Genomic DNA, 24227 nt, shown 5'->3' on the forward strand with positions numbered 1-24227 from the left:
ATTAGGTATTATTTAGAAATGTTGTGTATGACCTTACATGAACTATATGTAATCTGTACTATGAGCAGAAATCAAGAGTAATTTATACGTTGAATGGACATGATTTGAACTGACAATTTTTAAATTTTATTTTCCCATTTATATTGTTTACAATTAAGGTATTTCTAATGGTCAGTAAAAATTTGAATGTCAGTTGTTGAGTTACAAGTGAGATACAGCACTCACAATTCTTTGTTATGTAAACAAGGCTTGTGTCATGTTTTTATTTACATCTAGATTGCTTAATAGAAAATATCATGTTTAAAACAAAATGAGATGTGATAAACACCAGAAAATGTTTAATTGTGTTCAGAATTAACTTGTAATTTGAAAAACCTGCTTTAAACAAAACTTTCACAAGTATATACAACCTATGCCCTGCTTGGAGGATGCCCTCATGATTCTCTGACCCCCCTCTCTCTCTCTCTCGCCATCCCCCCCCCCCCCCCTAACCCTCCTGGACTTTGATTATGTATACTGTTGTATTAGTCATCAGTTCAATCGGTTTGAAGAAAGTACCACAAAACATGTACAGTGTATATCAGTCTGTACTGAAATGAGCAGTTTTATCTTTTTTCTACTTTCCTTTCTTTTTTAACAGCTTGCTCGGTATAAGATTCCGAGATACATCATGATTGTGAACGAATTTCCTCTGACTGTGACCGGAAAAGTCCAGAAATATAAAATCCGTGATGTTGCCATAGAGAAGCTTGGTCTGGAACACATGACACCAAATTAGCTCGCCTCAACAGTGAAACATCCAATCTGTGCAATCAAATATATCCAAACTTATGCAACTAAATGTCCAAAAGTATGCAATCATGTCCTGATTTTAAAAGTATGCAATCATGTCCTGATTATAAAAGCATGCAATCCATGTTACTGTGTTTACTAGTGTGTTATGTTGAGGATGGAGAGAGAATGTTGAAAGGAAAAAAAATGTATATATTATATGATTTTATGAAGAAATTTACACCATTACTAGTTTTTAACTTTGAGAAAGTTACATGTATATAGATTTCCTCAATGTTGAATAATGTGTTTTTATAATTATATATGATAAACTTTTTAGTGGATTTAGAAATGGTATATTTTTGCATTTAATTGATTTCTATAAATTAAATTTTATGTTGACATATTTAATTCTACATGACAGATGTATAATTTTGTTGGCAATATGCTCCTGTGTACAGGTTGTGTGTGTCTTATCAGTGGCGGATCTAGATGTGGGGTTATTACCCCCACCCCAAATCTTTAAATTCTTTTACTTGGGATGCAACCAACCCTTTCCCCTTGTAAATTTTCTGGATCCACCACTGGTTAGGTTACAGAAATACTTCAGTATTACAATAAAGGTTTATATAATGTGTATAATCATTCTGTCTGTGTGATATATTACAATCAGTGTAGTTTCCTGCCGCTTACTCTACCAGTCCTGCTGTACGTGGTGTGATATCCGGACAAAAAGGGTTTTCACGTTACCTCATTCTTTACAGTGTCTCGGTACTCTGATCTTTGACCCCACACATTTGAATATCCCACAGAAATAGAAAAGTATGTTGTACAACTTTTGTTTGTTGATCATTTGTTTTTCTCCAGTTGGAGGTGTTTGTTAGTTTTAAAAGTACATTCTGAAAGTGTCTTATGTCATAACTTCATAAAATAAAACAAATTCATGTCAGTGAAAAAATTGTAAGTACTAAGTAGCACACTTCATGAAGTCTGCCAGCATGAAGCTTAGCAGTTCTTTTTCTCATTTATTTTTTAAGAAGTTGAAATTTATTTTTTTTTATGTTAAATTGCATTCTACTTTCACTTCTGTTGGAATTCCCAGTTAAATAGATGTACTTTATTAAGATTGTTACGCACATTGTTTACATCTGCAGTCATGAGGAAATGCCTGTCATTACCTTTGGTAATAATATCTAAACCGGTGGAAATGTAGATGTTGATCTGTTTTCATACATGTGATTTCTTGAGGATTCTCCAGATCACTCAATCCTCAGGAAATGTTCTCCATGGGACATCATAATCTCTTGGATGTTTGTTGGATATGGCAATTAAAGTGATAATAGTCAATGTTGTTGTTCAATGTTGTCAGTTCCTTTTTATTTATGTACGGGTATTGTCCACACTAGTGGGACCCCTTCCAGGTATCTGGCTAGCTGCACGCATGGCAGATCTCACCTCAGATCTCCATTTTTTCTGGTCGTGAGGGTCGGCAGTAGAGAGCTTCCATTCTCTATGATCTTTATCCATCAATGAAATATTAAAAAGCTGTTATGGTCTGAGGCTGTACGACATGTCGTAGATTACTTCACCTGTTTTAACCAGAATTATTTGGTTTGAAATAGGTGTTTACAAACAACGGCCACTCAGCCATTCTAATGCATATTCAGAAGATAAATCATGTGACAGTCACGTGTCCCGTTCAGACTTCCAGAGGTAAAATCATCGGTGGTCTTATCCGTGTATTTTGTTAATAGAACTTGATACAAACTTCGTGATATTATTATCAGTGGTATTCAGTAATGTGAATTATAAATGTCGGTGATTGTGTTTTTTTTCCCCTGGCTATGAATTGGTCAGTATTTACTAGATAGAATGTTCTATCGTTAAAATGATACATGTAATGTCCTACGGGCCTGTCCCGAGACACAGTTAGATTATTCTAACTAAGTATTTACATGAGAGTGTGTGTATGTGAAATTTGTACCCATTTATCGGTAGTTCCATTTTGATTAAATATATATCCAGAATAAACTATAATAGAAGTACTTGTAATATTCAATCAGTAAATACATCTATACAAGGAATGTTGGCTTATGTATAAGTGGGAGGGGTCTTTTACGTAACCCTGTGGATGTTCTCGGAAATATCCAATTTGGTGTTTAAAAGTATTTGTTTTGATTAAAACCTCATGCATGACACGAAAGATTAATTTCAAACAATTATATGTAACCCAACTTTTAATCACGACAACTTGATTTCTTGATGTACCAGTGATAAACTTGTTATTGGTGAGTAATTTTTGTGACAGCGATAATTTTAAAGAAATTCAAGAAACATTGAAGGACTGATTCGCGGCAAGAGATATTTACAAAGGTAAGGTCATCCCGAAAATTTCTCGTAGTATCGAATCGTACACCATTATTGATAAAAAGCAGTGTGTTATCAAACTAGCATTAGTATATATGCAAGTGTTATTTCGGATACATGTATGCCACATGTTTATAAACTAAATTAAACAATGTCGGCAGAGTTTTGAAAAAAAAATTCCTCATTTTTAAAAACTGTCGTTTGCCCGGGGGGGGGGGGGGGGGGGGGGGGGTTATTGTGCATATGCAGCACAAACCACACAAGCTTGGGGTAGAACATTAATACATTGAAGGTGAAGAAAATGAACAGTGTTCAATCTCATAACTCCTATATGGAATACAAAATAGAGTTGGGCAAACACGGATATACCAGAGGTGGGATCGGGTGCCTAGCAGGAGTGAGCATCCCCTGTCGACCGGTCACACCCGCCATGAGTCTATATTATCTTGAAAGTTGAACAGCCTAACCACCGGTATGAAATCCTTGAGACATCATTTGCGTATCCTACTATTTATTTTGTATAGATTTATTTTTATCGTGAATACATAGAATAACAGATTTCATGTAAAAACTAGTTGAAAATTTGTTATGCCGTCTACGTAAAGTCCAACCTCATGTTTGCTTTCCTCATATTAGCAATAAATACACCACAAATGTGCAGTAGTCTGTGGTGAGATCACGGATACGTTTACACCGGATGAAATCACAAGAGAAGTGTCAATGCGTGGATATCGGTTGTACCGACATTAACAATTTCAATATCCATCACCTGACCAAATTATGGAGGACTCGGTCTATTTCTGAAGGAATGTGTAACGCTTCCCCGATTTTAGCGTTTTTATCGAATTTTTGTTTTCTGTTTTAAAGACATCTTCAATGATTTGAAAGAAAAGCATAAAAAGAAATACAAGTCATTGACACTAAATGAAATACAGGTATATGTATTTAATGTAAAACGCTCAGAACATCATTGCAGATTCCCAGAAAACGTTCACGAGATCGCCTATAGTTTATTGAATGAATATGTCAAGTTCCTGTGTATATGATAAAAGTATATAAATCTTGGATTCAATCGTCTGATATTTTCACACAGACCTATTTCGGAATCACATTGTTCTTTACTTTAGGAATAGTTATGCGATTATACACTGTCCCGGGTGTAAAACCCTCTAAGTTGTTTGTACAGTCAGCTAGCTTTTTACTTTTAATGATAAATGGCGATTAGATTACATTTGATTATTGAATTTTTTATTGTTCAGATTATCTTGACAAGAAATAGAGAAATGCTTTTCTACGTTTAATAGGTTTCAGCGAGGATTTGGATTATTGTAAAGCGAGGATTTCTTATTTTAAAAAGCACTATCTTAACTTTTTGTTACTTCTCATTGCATTGAGAAATTGATTTTTAAAATCCTCTGAAAAGTAACGCTCTTTGTACACGATATAACGAATTGTGGGGAGTGTACACGATATAGCGAACTGTGGGGATTGGAGACGATATAACGAATAGTGGGGAGTGGTTGATAAAAATGATGATCGTTTTGTATTATCTATTCATTTCGAACATCCGAGTTACAAGTAAGTCTCTATCTATCTATCTGTCCATCTATCTACATGTATCTATCTGTATGTTTGTCGATCTATCTACATGTATCTATCTGTATGTCTGTCGATCTATCTACATGTATCTATCTGTCTGTCTGTCGATCTATCTACATGTATCTATCTATCTGTCGATCTATCTACATGTATCTATCTGTATGTCGATCTATCTACATGTATCTATCTGTCTGTCTGTCGATCTATCTACATGTATCTATCTGTCTGTCTGTCGATCTATCTACATGTATCTATCTGTCTGTCTGTCGATCTATCTACATGTATCTATCTGTATGTCGATCTATCTACATGTATCTATCTGTATGTCTGTCGATCTATATACATGTATCTATCTGTATGTCGATCTATCTACATGTATCTATCTGTATGTCTGTCGATCTATCTACATGTATCTATCTGTATGTCTGTCGATCTATCTACATGTATCTATCTGTCTGTCTGTCGATCTATCTACATGTATCTATCTGTCTGTCGATCTATCTACATGTATCTATCTGTATGTCTGTCGATCTATCTACATGTACATGTATCTATCTGTCTGTCTGTCGATCTATCTACATGTATCTATCTGTATGTCGATCTATCTACATGTATCTATCTGTATGTCTGTCGATCTATCTACATGTATCTATCTGTATGTCTGTCGATCTATATACATGTATCTATCTGTATGTCGATCTATCTACATGTATCTATCTGTATGTCTGTCGATCTATCTACATGTATCTATCTGTATGTCTGTCGATCTATCTACATGTATCTATCTGTCTGTCGATCTATCTACATGTACATGTATCTATCTGTATGTCTGTCGATCTATCTACATGTACATGTATCTATCTGTCTGTCTGTCGATCTATCTACATGTATCTATCTGTATGTCTGTCGATCTATCTACATGTATCTATCTGTATGTCTGTCGATCTATCTACATGTATCTATCTGTATGTCTGTCGATCTATCTACATGTATCTATCTATCTGTCGATCTATCTACATGTATCTATCTGTATGTCTGTCGATATATCTACATGTATCTATTTATCTCGTAATATTTTGAAGTGACGTTTTTCGTGACAGAAAGGTTTTTTTCCCCAGTCCAATTTTATTACATTTTCGCTTACTAGAGTTTCGGTTATCATCCGTTAATTCTCTCGATCAGTCCTATCACTTTCTAGAAAGCCGGAGAAGTAATTATTATTATTTCCTTGGATGATGATCTTAATCACTTGTATTTGATGTTGTATATATTGAAGCACGCGTAATGAAATGACCGTAGAGTATTGCTGCAGGTCTTCATGCGGCACCCAGTCTTGTACAGTTTCATGTTCATATGCATGCATTGCAGTAACGTAACATTGAGACAAATTTTAATAAGGTTACAATCTTTGTCTTCCCGGGTTCCAATATATAACAAGAGTACCAGAAATGGCATATACCGGTATTATACCCGTCACAAGGTTTCTTAAGCCATAAGTTGTAGAACTTCACTGGAGGTAGTATCAGCCATCAGCAAAACCACTTTTACGTCGTATGAATAAAAGGTCCAAGTTTAGAATCTGTGACAGGAGGTAAATAGACAACCTGAGAACTAATAAATACTTTCCCACAATTGAATGTGTTCAAGAAACTGTAATTATTTTCAAATATGAAAGAAAGTTGAAAAATTTTTGGGATTCAAAATCCTTGTTGTACGCACATCTTCAAGTTGTTAAAAATGTCTTAGCTTGAAAAGTGTGAGAGGAGATCGGGACAAACCATGCATTCACTTTGTAATATTTCTTCAAAGCTGATTATGTTCAACAATCTGCAATTTTCTCAAAATTTGAAGAAAATCAAAATCCTTGTCACATCTCGCAAATTTTATGGTCGTTATAACGATTTAGTTTGCCAATACAACCTATCATTGAGTCAAATGCTGTCTGACTTGTTTCATACCGATTGCTAGGACGTTCTTGGCACACTGATTTTGACTACGGATTACTCCGCTTACCTAATCAAGATATGGGGCTCACAGCGGGTGTGACCAGTCAAAAGTAGATGCTTTCTCCTCCTAGGCACCTGATTCTAACTCTGGTATATCCAGGGGTCCATGTTTGCCCAGCTTTCTATTTTGTATTCCTTATAGGAGTTATGAGATTGGGTGTTTCAAGAGTTTCATTAAATTCCTGGGTAGAAACCCCTTCCTAAACAGAATTTTCCGTTGCAAACGTGTGAAAGAATATTCGACTTCACCGGGATACCTGAAATTATAAGTACAAAGTGCATTATTTTTTATTTATTATTTTTTTGGCCTTTCCACAAAAGATCGATTTCTTGAATAGATGTATCAGTGATAGACATTATCTTGTTCAAGAAGTCGCTCTGTTAGAAAACATGAACATAAAATCATAAAATAAAGTCAACATGCGACAAGCGTGTGCGCACGTGCGTGTGTGTGATATTGTCTACGGTACCTAATAACCTCCCAAGAGAACACGTAGAACTGAACATGTAACCAGATGTGTAATTCTTTCTTTTTGTAGACTCTGCTTGTACATTTCCTGATGAACTAAAAGGAGAATGGCACGCCAGTGATCTTGGAGACATCATATTTCACAACAATACAATGGCGACTAAGAAGAGCACTGCTAATTTTGGCATTCGAAAGTTTGAATGCACGATGAAAGTCAATGGAAATCGATACTTTATGAAGTACGTAGAAAAGAGGGAAATAATTTCATTTTTCTCCTACACAATAAGGGTTCTGTAAGTATTCTGACGTAATGTGGATACACGCCTATATTCACTGACTATGTCCTCAAGGAGAACTCAGATCATAGTGTGTATTCCATGAAATGTCTTTAAGATTGACGAAAAATATACTTTGAAATTTGTACACATCGAATTTCTGAATCCCTTACTCCGACCTTGCCTTTTTATATTTCAAACTTGGGGAAACCAAAACAAACTCTTTTAAAGTGTAATGTTTACAAATTTAGTTAAAATCGAGAAATTTATGTGAAATCTTGTCGACAAGGGCGCAAATGTATACGAACACTTCCACGGACGAGCAAGGCAGACATGTGCGAGGGAACAAGTAAAATTAATACAACAGAGCAATTCCAAACAAACATTTATTTGATTGTATAGAAGAACCTGCATGTACATGCAAACAATTAGTTGTAAAGTGCTGTGCACACACAGTAGATTCTAATCTGATACAGGACAAACTAAGAAATTACATGTAGCTGATGTGCAGAGTTTAACGTTCTGTCAACTTATATTGCAAAAGAAAAAGTCCGACTCGGAAATAGAGTCACTTCCGGACTTTCTATTTTCTGCAGGATTTACTTCCGTTGATGACTAGTTGTCCCTTTTCCCCCGTAATATTAAATTAATAGATACTACTGTTGGTAATGTTCTTATCCATAAATTAGCGATTAATCATGTTACATGCCTTTGATGCCATAGTGAAAAAGGCGAGGATAACGAATAGTGATAAATCCTATAAAAGGCGAGGATCAGTCCCATAAATCCTATAACAATGGAACTTCTTGATAACTACATTCCAATTCTTTTCAATTTTGGTATGGAACATTTTTGGGACAAGGGGGCATAAATTGTAAATTTCAGGACTCCTGCACCCCTGGGACTTAGGGGCAGGGCCAAAATTATCAAAATTGAGCAATTTTCAAAAATCATTTCTGGAACTATATACATCTGTAAGAAAAATTAAATGCATAGTGATGTAGAGCAGGAAGCCCTCTACCAAAATTGTAAATTTCATGATCCCCGGTGTAGAGGTTTTGACTCCAGGGTGGAGCCAAACTTGGTATGTAGTATTTAGGTGTCAAATACTTCTTTAATGCTATTAATACTCAATTGAAATAAACAAATATTTAGAAGGAGCAGGTAGTCCTTTACGAAAATAGTAGATTTCATGATCATAGAGGTAGGGGCTTTGGTTCTTGGGTGGGGCCAGAATGATCATAGTGATTATTGTCTTTATCATCTTGAAAGACTTTTTCTTGAATTTTGTTGGTACTATAGAAAAACTAAATGCATATCAAAAAAAAAAAAGGCAAGAAAGGAATAATCAAAATAACCACAGAGTTTTGACTGTGAGACTATTGACGATTAATGCTCAGATGACTGATAACACCTTGTTTTATCACGCTATTGATGTCCTTTTCACGTATGCTATCATTGTAATATATGTTACATGTATTTGCAGCCTATAAACAATACTGTTTTTGGAAATAAACAATACAATGCATCAATAAGTTACACCCGTTTGTAGGTCGGACGTCTTTGAGTTTTATGGTTCACCCTTTCGGCTCGGACTGTGTTGGGAACTGCAGCGGATGTCGACAACACAATATATATATCACGCTGCTCTAGGTTAGTCAGTGATATCCAATACATATGTAACTCATGATCTAACAATTTATTTTCAGATGGGTCATACAAAATCTTCATATTAATTGACTTTGAAAAAAAGATATACCAACATTTTATGGTATTTTATATTATCTAAATCACCAAAAACTTTGCTTCTTCAATTTTGGTATAATGTACCTCAGAAACCGAATCAACATGCTTGAAAGCAATATTAAAGTAATATTAGATGTCATGTTTGGTGTCGAAATTTGTTGTTGTTGTAAAATTGTGATTACTATTTCAATGACAGAAAAAAATAAGTTTTATAAACTTTTGTTATCAATATCTGTGTTAGAAAACGTATTATGAGGCTCTGCATTCTTGTCCTCCCGTACAAAAATTGATTTCTATAGAATGTTACGTATGCATATTCAAGAGAACCGAAATCTTTATTTTGATATTAGAATCTTAAACTTAGTTTTAATTCAATCAATAAACGAATTGTGGTTCAAGTCAAATATAAAACTATCATAATAGCACATTTTTACAACAGAATAGTTTTTTTTTTCAGATTTAGAGCTTATATTGCTAATATTCAATTCAATTTCGGATATCAAAGGTCAAGGCCACAAACAGAAAATGGCGTTTGGGTTATCTGATGTAACATGATTAAGAGTAATATATCGACCATGTAAAGGTGAAGATAACGAACAGTGATCAATTTCATAACTCTTATAAAGAATACAAAATTAAGAATAGGGCAAACAGGGATCCTTGGACACACCAGAGGTGGGATCAGGTACATAGGGGGAGTAAACACCCCCTGTCGACCGGTCACACCCGCCGTGAGTCCTATCTCTCGATCAGGTAAACGACGTAATACGTAGTCAAAATCAGTTTGTAAACATGTCAGACAGTATTTAACCCAATGGCAGGTAGTATTTGTAAATTAGATTGTTATAACGACCATAAAATTTGCAAAATGCTGACTTTAAACGGGACTGTTGAAACCTCTGTAACATTAACTTATTTGTCAGTAACCTGTCTCGATTTAAAAACTGATCATACGCAGAACAACTTCTTGCGTATCGAATCAGTTGAGAGACATAAACCCAATATATGCAGCTGAGAATTGAATATTACTAAGTTAACGGTGGAGAAGCTGAAGTCATCCCGTTTAAACTGCGATACACAAGTAATACGTAACCATTTTAGAAAGCCACTGGGCTGTAATGTTGGACAGTACGTGATGAAATCTATCGAGGCCTTTGAACTTCACGGGATTTTATCACATGACCACCCACTCCATAGCCCAAAAAAACTTTTAAAATTGTCATTCATTTCTAAAACCTCAAGCCTTAATTTATAAAGCATTAAAGTTATGGTAGACCTTTCGTAAATGGCCTACATTTCCTACAAATTTTGACAAGCTATTTGTTTTCAACCAAACAAGTACACGATGATGATAAGACTAGATATTTGCCCAACAAATCAAGTGTATCATAGCAAGAATCCCAATTATACTCCGTTGTCATTCTCAATTAGATCCAAATGATGTAGAAGCGAAATCATGGCATCATAAACATGACGTTTTGCCACTAACTTCGGTACTTTGACAGAAAATAACATTTTTCACGCAGGTTTTCTTCTTGAAACATTGAGTGCAGATTTTGGACGGAATTTATATCACAATTAGCTCGTCCAGAGCTGTGCTCTTTTTCCTGAAGAAAAAAAAAACTACTTTCCCAGAAAGCATTTAACTTTGATCACTTGTGTCACTTTATATGCTATGTACTCCATATACCTCTAAATATCCCCGTCAAAGTGAAAGTGTATTAGACATGTCCTCTGTTTTGATCTCTAGTCTTAAAATATTAACGTTTTATTGGGATCAAGGAAGGTTTGTGTCGTACATGATAGTGCATATCTACACTCACACATAATTGAATTTCGTGACATGTATTCTTTTCATATTACCGTCTGACGCCCACACAAAATCATTCATTTCACTTTACAGACGTATTGCCAAATACTAAAAATGCCAGAATACTATTTCGACTCAATCAAAGAGACTTCAACATTACAAGAGATTGTCAGTTTAGGTCTTCATATGACCCGTGGCAAGCAAGAGTTCTTATGCAACAAGGTAAGTTTGGGCCAATACCACAGGTGCTTGGGTTCAGGAACCCTCGTCTCTCTCCCTCTCTCTCTCTCTCTCTCTCTCTCTCTCTCTCTCTCTCTTCCGAATAACCTACATGAGTTGATTTAATAATTTTTTGTTGAAAATCTCTCTAATGCATGTCAACAATGTCTTGCATACCCCTAAAGTCCAAAATAATTCAAAATAAGCCCTTTTAAACAGTGAGGGTATTTTTTTACTCACTCGCGGTGGATCTGTGCGTGTGTTTGAAAAGTTAAGTTCGCTAGTGACCACGCGGTTGTGGATTTGAGCACCAACTCGTAGATTGGTTGTGTCAACCCAAAGATATAATGAAAGTGCAACACTATGTTGTATGATACACACTCTCAGAACTATATGAACATGGTGCATATATATGTTTCCATACTCAAAATCACAAGCTGTGACACTGTCATTTGTAACTACATTGGAAAACAATTACAATGACATACCCAATTCTCCATCAAGGGAACTAAGCTTTACACTGTACAAGATATGACCCAGACGCGGTTTGAATATGTATAGCCCTAAATTCCAAACTTAAGCTCACAGTGACCAACGTTTACATTGATATACAACTTCCCCTCATGATGCATCAACTGACGAAGTTTCATGGTCCTGGGCCTCACAGTGTGCAAGATATGATGTTAACACAATTTGAACAATTCTGACAGGCGTTGGTACGATAAAAAAAACACAACTGAATGCTGACATAACAATATGAGTTACATGTCTGTAATACTGAAAATGTGATTATGATCCAATGATGATAATATTTAACAATGACAATGCCTGAAATTGACACGTTTGTTTTGTTTCTAATTTTGAAGGTGCCATGAGTACAACCCAGTGTCCTTCGATTATTCAGGCGAAATTTACATATACATTTGACCTTGGCGACGGAAACCTTTGTAATGCAAATACTTCTTTGGATGTGTGTTCAGATACATCAACGATGAACTTCGACTACAATTCTTGTTCCGCTGAGATAGGATATTCAGGTTTGTATTTACGTGTTTATGTTCGATTTTCCAATCATCTTTCTATCATTCTTCCAAATATTAAACTCTACGAGTAATTTTGAATATCACCAATGTGTTGCTCACCGTTTTTGCGTGCATGAAAGGTGAAGATAACGAACAGTGATCAATCTCATAACTCCTATATAAAGCAATAAAAATACATAGTTGGGCAAACACGGATCCCTAGACACACCAGAGGTGGGATCAGGTGTCTAGGAGGAGTAAGCATCCCCTGTCGACCGGTCACACCCGCCATGAGCCCGATATCTTGATCAGGCAAATGGAATTACCCGTAGTCAAAATCATGCTATACGTCTCTTTATGCACATGTACTAGTATGACGTATTATCTTTGAATAAATGGTCATATATTTGTAAAATGCTTTCGCTGGTTCTCTTGGTAAAGTTCTTTCTCGAAACGACAGGTTTTACCAAATAAATGTACATTCCAGGCGCAGTATTCTTATTCGCTGAAGGAGTATAGAAATGAATAGCATTCCCGTTCGTTCGTATATAGGCAAGTTTGTGTGTTCAATGGTTCTACCTTGTGACCGATTGTCTTATTTTATTTTCAAACTCGCGGGATCATTCAGTGAATCACAAAACTTTTCTTAAATCAAAAACATCAAAACGTATGACTTTTCTAAATGTTACACGGCCATTCCTTGCGATAGATTAAAGACTAGTCTTTTTGACATCATAGACATTTGATTCTTCAGCAAAAATGGAAGAAGGAAATATTCATATCTAGTGATCAGTCATTAAAAATCACTTTGTTAAACACCACTCTGATTCTACGCACAAATTCTCTGAAGTTGATATTAAAAGGATGCTGGAATTCCTCATTGACAATATCTTCGTAGTCTTTGGTGATCAGATCTTCCAACAGTCTGATGGAGTTCCCATGGGCACAACTTATTGTACGTATTGTGCTCCTTTGTTAGCTGACTTGTTTTTATATTCTTACATTATGTATGAGACAGAATTTATTCAAAAACTTCTACATGAGATGAAAAAATTGCTTACTGTGGCATTCAACTCGACATTTAAAAATAACAACGACGTGTAATTTATCAACATTGATAATTTTAATTCAGATGTCGATATATCACAGTGAACTTGAAATAAAAGACACCAAAAGGGTTTTTCTCATCTGCTTTGTACATAGATATTTCATTCAATATAGATGCTGACGGCAAACTAACAACTCAACCAAATTTATGACAAACGGTATAATTTCAGCGTCTCCATCCTCAACTTTCCATATTTATGTAGCAATATTCCATTATCACCTGCATATGGTGTTTATGTCTCTCAACTGATTAGATACGTAAGAGCATGTTCTGCGTATGATCAGTTTTTAATCGAGGCAGGCTACTAACAAATAACTTGATGTTACAGGGGTTTCAACAGTCAGCATTTCGCAAATTTTACGGTCGGTATACCGATCTAATTTGCTAATACATTGTACAACATTGCATTGGGTCAAAGGCTGTCTGATGTTTTACACCTATTGTTAAGCCGTTCTTTATGCATTGATTTTACTACAGATTACTCTGTTTACCTGATCAAGATATAGGGCTCATAGTGGGTGTGGTCGGTCGACAAGGGATGCTTACCAGGTACTCCTCCTAGGCACCTGATCCCACCTCCGTTATATCATGGAGTCCGTGTTTGTCCAACTCCTTCTAGGAGTTATGAGATAGAAAATCGTTAGTTATCGTTTAAAATACAGTTGTAATTAATGGGCCTTACAAAGACAATGTTGTTACAAGCTTTATATGAATTTCATAAAGAAGAATTTTTCGTTTGTAGGGTTTTATCAACTACATAATTAATCTGATTATAATGTCAATTGACATTTTGTTCTAAAACTTGATAGAAGTCTTTCGTATGTTAAACAGATCTATCACCGTGAGTTTCATTGTACAAGCTTGGAGAAAAGTAAAGTTATCCAGAAAATATTTCGTGTAATATATGAAGTTTTGACCTTGGTCTTTGTCCTCAAAATCAATTGGGGTCTTTTTCAAGCCATAAGGAGCTATCGTATGAAATTTCATTGCAAAATCTTAAGGATTTTCAGAGATGTAACCCCTCCATCTACGTGCCTGAAATCATCCGTATAAGTCATTTAAGGACTGGCTATCTATAAATGTATTGCTTATTTTTTGTTTATCTTATAATATTATAATAGGAGAACTGTTCACTAATGTCATGGCGAAAGGGGGATTTAGGGAATTAATCCTATGGCGATATATATATATATATATATATATATATATATATATATATATAGTTAAACCTATAGGCATATATGTTGATTATTACTATCATCTTGGCTATGAATGGTAGATAAGGACGTTCGAATTGTGAGCGAGAGAATTGAAACAACTCGTGATATCCACCAGAGGGGTACCTCAGGCGGATAGCGCCTAAACTTTTATGTGAAATGTTTTCGACAACTATGTGCCCTAACGTGGTTGGAATGCATTTAATGGATTTTATTTTGCTTATCTGTAGCGTTTGGAGAGCTGCTGTGTGTTCGGGAAGAATCGTATAATGACCTCGTTTATCTGATTGTCTATAATAATGATACAGACACACCAGATGAAGTCGCGAGATTCAGATTTACGTGTTATGTAAGTATTTCCATTCATTCTTTATGATATGATATATCTCTTGCTGTGGCCTTCAATTCATTTAGATATATTGAGGATGCAATAATAATTTCTATTCATATGTCGATTCGATATATCCATGTGAGCTCGAAATAAAAGACACCACAGAGTCGTCCACCTCTGCTTCATACTTAGATATTTTATTGAAAGTAGATATTAACGACAAACTAACAACTCAACTTTATGACAAACGGGATGATTTCAGTTTTTCCATCGTCAACTTCCCATATCAATGCAGCAATAATCCAGTATCACCTGCATATGGTGTTTATATCTCTCAATTGATTCGATACGCAAGAGTTTGTTCTGCGTATGGTCAGTTTTTAAATCGAGGCAAGCTACTGACAAACAAGTTGATGGTACAGGGGTTTCAACAGTCTCGTTTAAAGTCAGCATTTCGCAAATTATAACTGTTCGTTATCTTCGCCTTTCACATGGTCGTTATAACGATCTAATTTACCAATACAACCTAGCAGTGGGTCAAATGCTGTCTGATGTGTTTCGTACCGATTGTTAGACCGTTCTTGGCACACTGATTTTGACTACGGATAACTGATCAGGATATAGGGCCCATGGTGGGTGTGACCGGTCGACAGGGGACGCTTACTCCTCCTAGGTACCTGATCCCGCCTCTAGTGTGTCCAGGGGTGCGTGTTTGTCCAACTCTCTATTTTGTATTGTTTATAGGATCTCTGAGATTGATCTATGTTCGTTATCTTCACCTTTCAGTGTACCTCTTTACATATTTTTAACTCTTTGTCTGTCTGATGGCCCATAGACCACAACACTCCCCTGAGATGTACAGCTAGATTTAGAAAGCATCAATTCTAACCTGTGTCAATGATCACAACCCTCTTGGCTTACGAAAGATCATTTCTCAGTTTTTCGAAAAATAGTAGGCTCACTAGGAGGTGTCAGATAAACTCACTAACTTTTCAAAACCGTCCATATTATCTAGTTAACCATCATAAAATGGGCCAAACATTGCGAAAACGGCGTAAAACCGTAAATACGGTAAACGTAAATAGAAACTTTGTATTATTGTGTCTTGGTTAGCTGTCGGGTATTCAAACTGCCTATATTTTATGAGTTGGTCTGTAAAATGTCAGAGCGGTGCAATATGTGTGAGCCGTGACGGCCTTACATTGTTGACTATGCTTCGCGATATCTAATTAAGTTATTGGAGGGAACATCGCACTTAATTTCAAATTCGTTCGGGTTATATTACCAAATGATAAATGTCATTTTTTGTGTCTTCTCAAAAAAACCAATAATGTTGTGTGACCATCATCTTTAGATGTGACTGTTAAATGACATATGAAACTTTCTCACATTGAAAAATAAGCCCTACATGATGAATACGTTTGCTGGAGATAGTTACGCTAGTAGCACCTCATTCAGAGCTGAGCGTCATGGCGTCAGGACCGTGTGATTAGGAAATGAAGACAGACTTTGGCCTTCTCTAGTGAAATGGGGAAGATGGATTTTGCTATTGAAATAGTAAAGTACAGACATTAATTTACTGATGTGAGATTGATCACTGCTCGTAATCTTCATTGTAGCATGTATATAACTAAGATATTCTAGGTTTCTTTACTTCGGCAGGGGGGCGTTTATGGTTGTTTGATTGCCCGACCCAGTAGTTAGAGCGTTCAATGTGGGATAGGGGTCGTGCAGTTAAGGCTCGCTCGTGCCTTGAGCACGTTTAACGTAAGTCGAAAGCATAAGTAGTTAATGTTCCTTCGCTTGTCATGTGAAAATGGTCCTGTGTCATGGAAGGTGTTGGCATCCTTATTGTTTTCGTTCCATTTGAAAATGTATTTTTGCACATATGTAGAGACGTAACGAGATAGCTTTAGGTGTGGTGCCACAAAGGATGGCGTTTACGGTTGTAACACAATGGTTCTTTATTCTACCGTTAGACAAGACCTCCAATTTTAAGGTAATGAACGAAAGACCTGTAACTTTCACTTTGGATAATGAAAGTCAATATCATTGGCCAGGCGTCCCGTTTCAATCTCGTGCAATAGGTATCATATTGTAAGATTAAATTAATGCTGTACGATCTAGAGCACGATTTGAGTCCATAGTCAATTTTATTCCAACTTAAATAAAAAAGAGTCATAAACAAATCCAATAATGATCCAAATAAAACCTTTATGTTGAAGTACGAGCGCAAACGCAGAGAAAATGAAAAATCTGGAGGTGGGGCTGTCTGCTCCGTTGAAATTTATACAGATGGTTCAAAGATAATGTAAAGGTGGCTGCTGTTGGAAAGGTGAAGATAACGAACAGTGATCAATCTCATAACTCCTATTTAAAAAATGCAAAATCAAGTGTAGGGCTAACACGGACCCCTGGACACACCAATAATTCTTCATACTTTCTCTAATCGACTTTCATGTCCAGTGACAATATTTACAAAAGGTCCCTTGTCGTGGCAGGTGCAGACACGTTAACGAACACTCACTGTAGCATAGGTCTAAATTTGTGGTACTTCACCTACAGTTGGTAACGTTTTGTAGTATTTCAGTCACAGCTGGCGACGTTCAAATATGAGTGAAACAAATCGAAGGGACGTAAAATAAACAACAAAACATTATTTTAACACATGCTAATCATAGGAAAAGATGTTGGGATATTTGTTCAGTCCACACAAATGCGCTCTTTATGATAGTGATATTTGTGTCTAATTCAGGTAATGCAACAGGATGATGTTGATTCACGAGTAATTCATACGACACAATATCCACAAGCATGCTTGGATGACAATATTCAGACTTCTCGTCAAGTGATCAGCCCAGGAGCCTACCTCAAGCTGAATCTATCGAGTCAAGGTAAACTATCAATAAACTTGCAAATGAAAATATTACACGATAAATTGTTACACCATCACTTCTAAATTAAATGTTTTATGGCTGAAATGCTATTGTACATCAGGGTCCACGTAACCTTTATGAGTGTATATGAAATGGAAAGCATACCTTATGGATTTTTTTTATCCACACTATTTATAAATGATTTTTTTTAAATCCTTAAAACATGTCTGTTTTGCATAATTCAGTCAGGGCTTCGATGCCAATTGTTTAACATGTCACTACTGATTTAAGCAAAGTTTATAATTTTGGTTTTTCAGATTTTTGTATTGGTAAGTATGACTTCAGCTTCTCCATTGTCAATTTCCCATATTTATGTAGCAATATTCCATGGCCACTGTATATTGTGTTTATGTCTCCCAACTGATTCAATACGCGTGAGCATGTCCTGTGTATGATCAATTTTTAAATCGATACAGCCCACTGACAAATAAGTTGATGTTACAGGAGTTTCAACATTCTGCTTTAAAGTCAGCATTTCGCAAATTGGTCGTTATAATGATCTAATTTGTAATTGGCTCGACTATTTTCTGATATGTTTCTTATCAAGTGTTGGACCCGTTCTTTTCATATTGATTTTGATTACGGATTACTCCGTTTACCTGATCAAGAGATAGAGCTCACAGCGAGTGTGACCAATCAACAGGGACTGCTTACTCCTTCAAGGCACCTTGACTCACCTCTGGTATGTCCAGGGTCCGTTTTACCGTTCTCGTAAGTGCTTGTTTCAGTATAAAAAAATCATGCAAAATGGTCTAGATGCATGGTTCTTGAAAAAAATTCAAATTTTCTATGTAGAACCACATATGAATTAGAAATATTTTGGCAATATGTTTTAGACTCATAGTTCTGTCGGTTATGACCTTTACCCTCATTTCGAAAAAATAGCCCAATTGTTGATCGGAATTGGAGAAAAAAATGATAAAATGTATACATGTATTTTTTGATAACTTCATAGGCATAAATGCTCTACTTCATGACATTAGTTCAAATAAATCCGATACCCGCTTCTGGACGAAAATAATGATTTTGTATGACTTTTTTTTGAGACAAGCACTTAATTTTGTATTCTTCATGGGAGTTATGAGATTGATCTTTACTTTTTCTTCCATTGTTTGGATATGCTTTTCTCTGAATTAGTGTGGTTTGATCATTTCATCTTTATCAATGATATTTCTGTCCTCTTATATCCAGTATATTTTACGACAAAGTGTTGAATTTTTCTCTTTAGTGCGAATTAATATTCTTCCACTCTCAGTGTCAAATAGAGCGACATACAATTTTCTAAGGGTGCTCCATTGAACTATTTTGGTGTGTTGAGTATTAGATAGCATAATATTTTGAAATTGATATACATAATGAAATGAAAGTTTACAATTTGTTTTGTTTTTATGCAACTAGAATGATACAATTCGATTGGCTCACCAGTTGGCATAGTGGTGGTGAAATGAATAATTTACATTTCCTTGCAAATGGCTCTTTTGTGCTTACGTGGTTTTGTTCTGACCTCACAATGAACTATATTCTGACGAATCCTCTTACATAAGGTTATAAATTCGTTAATGTGGTTACAGTTTAACCAAGGGTGTTTGTGAATTTAAAATTCAATACACCCTTCGTATTGAGGTATATCCCGAAATAAGAACTTAAACACCCCAGACTAGACCTACGCAAATAGCTGGCTAATATTTATTATTTATTTTTCAGGACAGGGAACAAAAAAGGGTATCATTTGTTACGTTATGTGCATGTATAATTCTTTTATTATAGTAAAGTGGCATTAACTGTGAAAGTGATATGGCAACATTATACATATAAAACATTTATTTTGTACAAAATCAAGAACAACATAATAAAACTACATTAGATAACTGCTTTTATATATAAGGAAAAATCATTGTTTTGCAAGACAATAATTATTTAATCACCAAAATTATACATGTATGTGCCTGCTTTGAGTTTAAAAAGTGTTTGCGATAATTATATACTGATGTAATTACTGAAATATATAATGTAGAGCATTTTCATTGAATTCAATTTTCGATCACAAAATGACAGCTAAGGTGGCTCACTACACCCAGAAACAGTTTCTCAAATCAGTACGAATTTATTTAATTATAAAAGATATGAAACAGGCAAAAATATACAAATTTGGATACAAACATGATTTTCAAAAAAATTATTTCAACACATATGAACAAAAGATTTTGGGGGATTTGAACTCGAGATCTGCAGTTCACCAGCCCAATGCTTTAACCACTGAGCTATGATGATAGACAAACAAATCGTTCCAAACAAATAATTTCACAAAACATTTAAATCGCCATCTTGTGACGTGGTGTCATACAGAGTATAAGCTTTAGTGTAGTGAACTACCTTAAGTATTTTCTTATCATACATTCAACTCTGTATAAACTTCCTGCACTAACCTACAAGTCCTGACCATCATCATTTTGATAATCCATATTTTGGTTGGAATATAATATTCTTTTACATTTGTATCTTAAAACTGAATTGATTTCTAATTTCCATTGGCTGCCACCCCCATCCCCAATAACACCTCAATGGTAACTTACACTATGGGTTTCCTGATAAATGTTGTTGGAGTCTGTTTATCATAACTGCCCGTTGTGTTATATAATATATATATATATATATATATATATATATATATATATATATAAGCACTAAAGTTCCAACAACACCCGATACCTCAAAGTGTCGGATCCACAACATGGATACAAGGTCAAATACAAAAAATTATACAAAGCACTAAAATGACCAACGACACGAACAACGAGATTGTCAAATTTTCGGGACGACCCGTCCCTTCTTCAGGACAAACGAAAACTATTACATAATGTGGTCAATATCAACAGAGCATAATAACAAAAACTACATATAAATACATCTAGCACTACAACTACACTAATCTACAAACGTATTTACAACGCAGACTACATGTTTTTGGTCTTTGGGCTTGCCAAAAGTGGAGAGAATTAGGACATGCCTTATTCGTCCAAAGAGCTGATCCAAAATCATATATATATATATATATATATATATATATATATATATATATATATGCCGAGGCTACCGTTGTCGCGACAATACTTTTTTAGATGTCTTTGATAGAAAAACTTTAATTTTCCTTTGTACACTGTACATATCCCAAATTGTAATCCCGGCACCACTCAACCAAATCATGACATACATGTATATAAAGTGTGTATTCAAATGTTCATGTAGATGCAAATCAATTAGACAGATGTACAGGTGAGCGAAGTATCCAATGGGTCTCTTCCTTTACTTTGAACTCTAATGCTATTTTTCCTATTTAGGTCCAGACTCTACTGTGAGTACCAGTGCCATTTCCGTCATTGTTGCAGTATTTGCTGTCTTTGCGGTCAGTATGGCCATAGTAAGCGGAGTGAAACTTTACAAGAAGTATAAGACGTCTACAGTAAAACCCACGCGAAGTGAAAGTATCTCATCCATTGGATCTTTTGATCGAGTTCAATCGATGTTTAGCTTAGATGGAAGAATTTCTCCATTTTCACTGCGGCCAACCCTTTCAGAAATAGCATACAAACGATTTGGCTCCACAAATGAAGATTTCACTTATTTGGATGATGATCAGGACGATATGTACATCTATGACACACTTAATGACACTAAGTACTCTATTGGAATGGAAGATTCGCATGACCAGTCTGGTTTGATAGACTATGAGCAGGGTAAAGAAGTTTTGTCACATTTGTGACAATTTCATTGTACGCTAGTCTAACTGGACATGTATCTCTGCCAATGGTTTATTTAATTATACCCGCACTTTCTAAAGAAAGTTCCGGTATATTGTTGTTACCCTGGTCAGTCCGTCAGTCCGTATGTCTGTCACACTTCCTTCTTCCTCAAACTGCTCTTTTATTTCAAGTGGTAACTAACTGACCTTTTGGAATATGATAGGTGGTGTACTATAGATATATGATAAGGTTTTAGAATATTCAATTTTACCCTGGGGGCAAAACGGGAGTCAAAAAATTACTTTTTTTTCAAAACCTGGTTCCCAGAATTCCTCCTACATTTCATGCAGTAGCCCAATCATCTTTTGGAAGATGAATGTTTGGGTCCTGTAGATGTGCAATAAGGTTTCGGAATTTTTATTTTCACCCTGGGGGCCAAATGGGGGTCAAAATGATGCTTTTTAACACAATCCTGGTTCCCAGAACTCCTTACAATTTACACAGTAGCCTAATAATCTTTTGGAAAATGATTGCTGGTGTCCTCTAGACGTGCAATAAGGTTTTGGAATTTTCATTTTCACCCTAGGGATCAAATAGGGGTCGAGAAATGACGAATTTGTACAAAGAAACCCTGGTTCCCAGAACTCCTCTTAAATTTTACACAGTAGCCTAATAATCTTTTGGAAGATGATTGCTGGTGTCCTGTAGATGTGCAATAAGGTTTTGGATTCTTCATTTTCACCCCTGGAGTCAGATGAGGGTCGAAAAATGACGGGTTTTTTGCACAAAAGAACACTGGTTCCCAGAACTCCTCTTACATTTTAAGCAGTATCCTAATAATCTTTAGGGAGATGGTTGCTGGTGTCCTGTAAATGCACAATAGGGTTTCGGAATTTTTATTTTTGCCCTGGGGGCCAAGTGGGGGTGGAAAAATGACGATTTTGTACCCAAAAAAACCTTGTTCCCAGAACTCCTCTTACATTTTAAGCAGTACCCTAATAATCTTTTGGATGATGATTGCTAGTGTCCTGTAGATGTGCAATAAGGTTTTGGAATTTTTATTTTCACCCCTGGGATCAAATGAGGGTTGAAAAATGACATTTTTGCACAAAAGAACACTCAGGTCCCCAGAACTCTTTTTACGTTTTAAGCAGTATCCTAATAATCTTTAGGAAATTGGTTGCTGGTGTCCTGTAGATGCGCAATAAGGTTTTGGATTTTTTATTTTTGCCCTGGGGGCCAAATGGGGGTCGAAAATGATGCTTTTTGTACAAAAAACCTTGGTTCCCAGAACTCCTCTTACAATTTATGCATTAATTAATTATAAAATAACGATTGTGGCTTCTTTGCCAGTAACACCAATATGACGAAGAGTATATTTAAAGGCAAACACTTGTTTGCGGGTATTACGTAAGGGATAAAGTACGAGTATCGCTCCATTCCTTAAAAGTAATGGACCGAGGCCCCTTCGGGGCCTCGGTCCATTGCTTTTAAGGAATGGAGTGATACGAGTACATTGACCCACTTAAAATCCACCTTTGCTTAATTAATAAAAACTAAACTTTGTGCATTTTAATCATGTCTTACTTTTTTCATTCTTTTGTTGCATGCATTTATATCTACTTGTATAAAGGTTGACCTACTTTCCGAACACTCCATTCCTGAAAAATAATGGAGTGTTCGAACAAAAGAATGACGTCATATGTGGATTTTAATGTCTAGTGACAGCACCTAGTTTGTTTTTGTAAATCAGTACTTTGTCAATGGAACGCAAACATATTCATGGCGTTATTTGAAAGAACAACACGTGACTAGAATAAAGTATTGTCCTATTTACGTCATATTGAGTTACTTAGTAAGATTCAATGATACAAACCTATCGTAGTCTGTAGATATATTTCAGCATGGAATGTACTTCAAAATACAATTGTATGAGAGGACGGTAGTTTATTGGACGTAAAACCCTGCAATTTCACACAGTATTAACAATGTATTTACCAAATAGTGGCTTTGGAAGATATACATAACAGCTATACAAAGCAAAATTGCATATTCATAAGAAAAAGAAGTTAAAGATGCTTTTTAACAGAATGATTAGATATTGTCAACACAATGCCATTTGCAGATTAAATAAAACAAATATCCAATATAAGTTTCGTATCATTTCAACATATGAGGTGAAAGCCCCAGTCACATTATAGAGCTGTGATGACATTCTGTCGTAAGCATATATTAGCTATTAACACGCAATAGTTTTGTATATATATATATATATATATATATGTGTGTGTGTGTGTGTGTGTGTGTGTGTGTGTGTGTGTGATGTTATCGGCAAACGGGCAACTGAGGTTTATGACAAATGGGATGACTTCAGCTTCTCTATCGTCAACTTCCTTTATTTATGTAGCAATATTCCATTATCGCCTACATATGGTGTTTATGTCTCTCAACTGATTTGATACGCAAGAGTTTTTTCTGTGTATGTTCAGTTCTTAAATCGAGGCAGGCTCCTGACAGATAAGATATTACAGGAGTTTCAACAGTCTCGTTTAAAGTCAGCATTTCGCTAGTTCCATGGTCGTTATAACAAACTGATTTACCAATACCACCT

The 24227-nt window shown here is 35.6% G+C and overlaps 2 protein-coding genes across 2 annotated transcripts in view; both read left to right on the forward strand.

Moving 5' to 3' along the window:
* Positions 1-1413, forward strand: part of LOC125678740 (medium-chain acyl-CoA ligase ACSF2, mitochondrial-like) — a 19800-nt gene extending 18387 nt beyond the window's left edge. The window contains exon 15 of the mRNA XM_048917412.2: positions 641-1413. Coding sequence (XP_048773369.1) covers positions 641-778 — 138 coding nt within the window. The 3' untranslated portion in view covers positions 779-1413. The remainder of the gene's footprint in view (positions 1-640) is intronic.
* A 730-nt stretch (positions 1414-2143) lies between these two features.
* Positions 2144-23806, forward strand: LOC125679149 (uncharacterized). Its single transcript, XM_048918124.2, has 10 exons — positions 2144-2484; positions 7283-7451; positions 9040-9140; positions 11137-11265; positions 12129-12299; positions 14840-14958; positions 17696-17834; positions 18134-18145; positions 19581-19598; positions 21215-23806. The coding sequence occupies exons 1-10, from the start codon at positions 2427-2429 to the stop codon at positions 21634-21636; spliced, it is 1338 nt and encodes a 445-aa protein (XP_048774081.2). The 5' UTR covers positions 2144-2426; the 3' UTR covers positions 21637-23806.
* Positions 23807-24227: the final 421 nt, after the last annotated feature.

The sequence above is a fragment of the Ostrea edulis genome, chromosome 2 (genome assembly GCF_947568905.1).
Source record: "Ostrea edulis chromosome 2, xbOstEdul1.1, whole genome shotgun sequence".
Classification (NCBI taxonomy): domain Eukaryota; kingdom Metazoa; phylum Mollusca; class Bivalvia; order Ostreida; family Ostreidae; genus Ostrea; species Ostrea edulis.

Bases quoted from the DNA above. Each gene is read 5' to 3' on its own strand.
- LOC125679149 (XM_048918124.2), top strand. From the start codon at position 2,427: ATGCATATTCAGAAGATAAATCATGTGACAGTCACGTGTCCCGTTCAG. The intron at 11,266-12,128 runs GTAAGTTTGGGC...CTAATTTTGAAG, and splicing joins AAGAGTTCTTATGCAACAAG to GTGCCATGAGTACAACCCAG. The intron at 12,300-14,839 runs GTTTGTATTTAC...GCTTATCTGTAG, and splicing joins CGCTGAGATAGGATATTCAG to CGTTTGGAGAGCTGCTGTGT.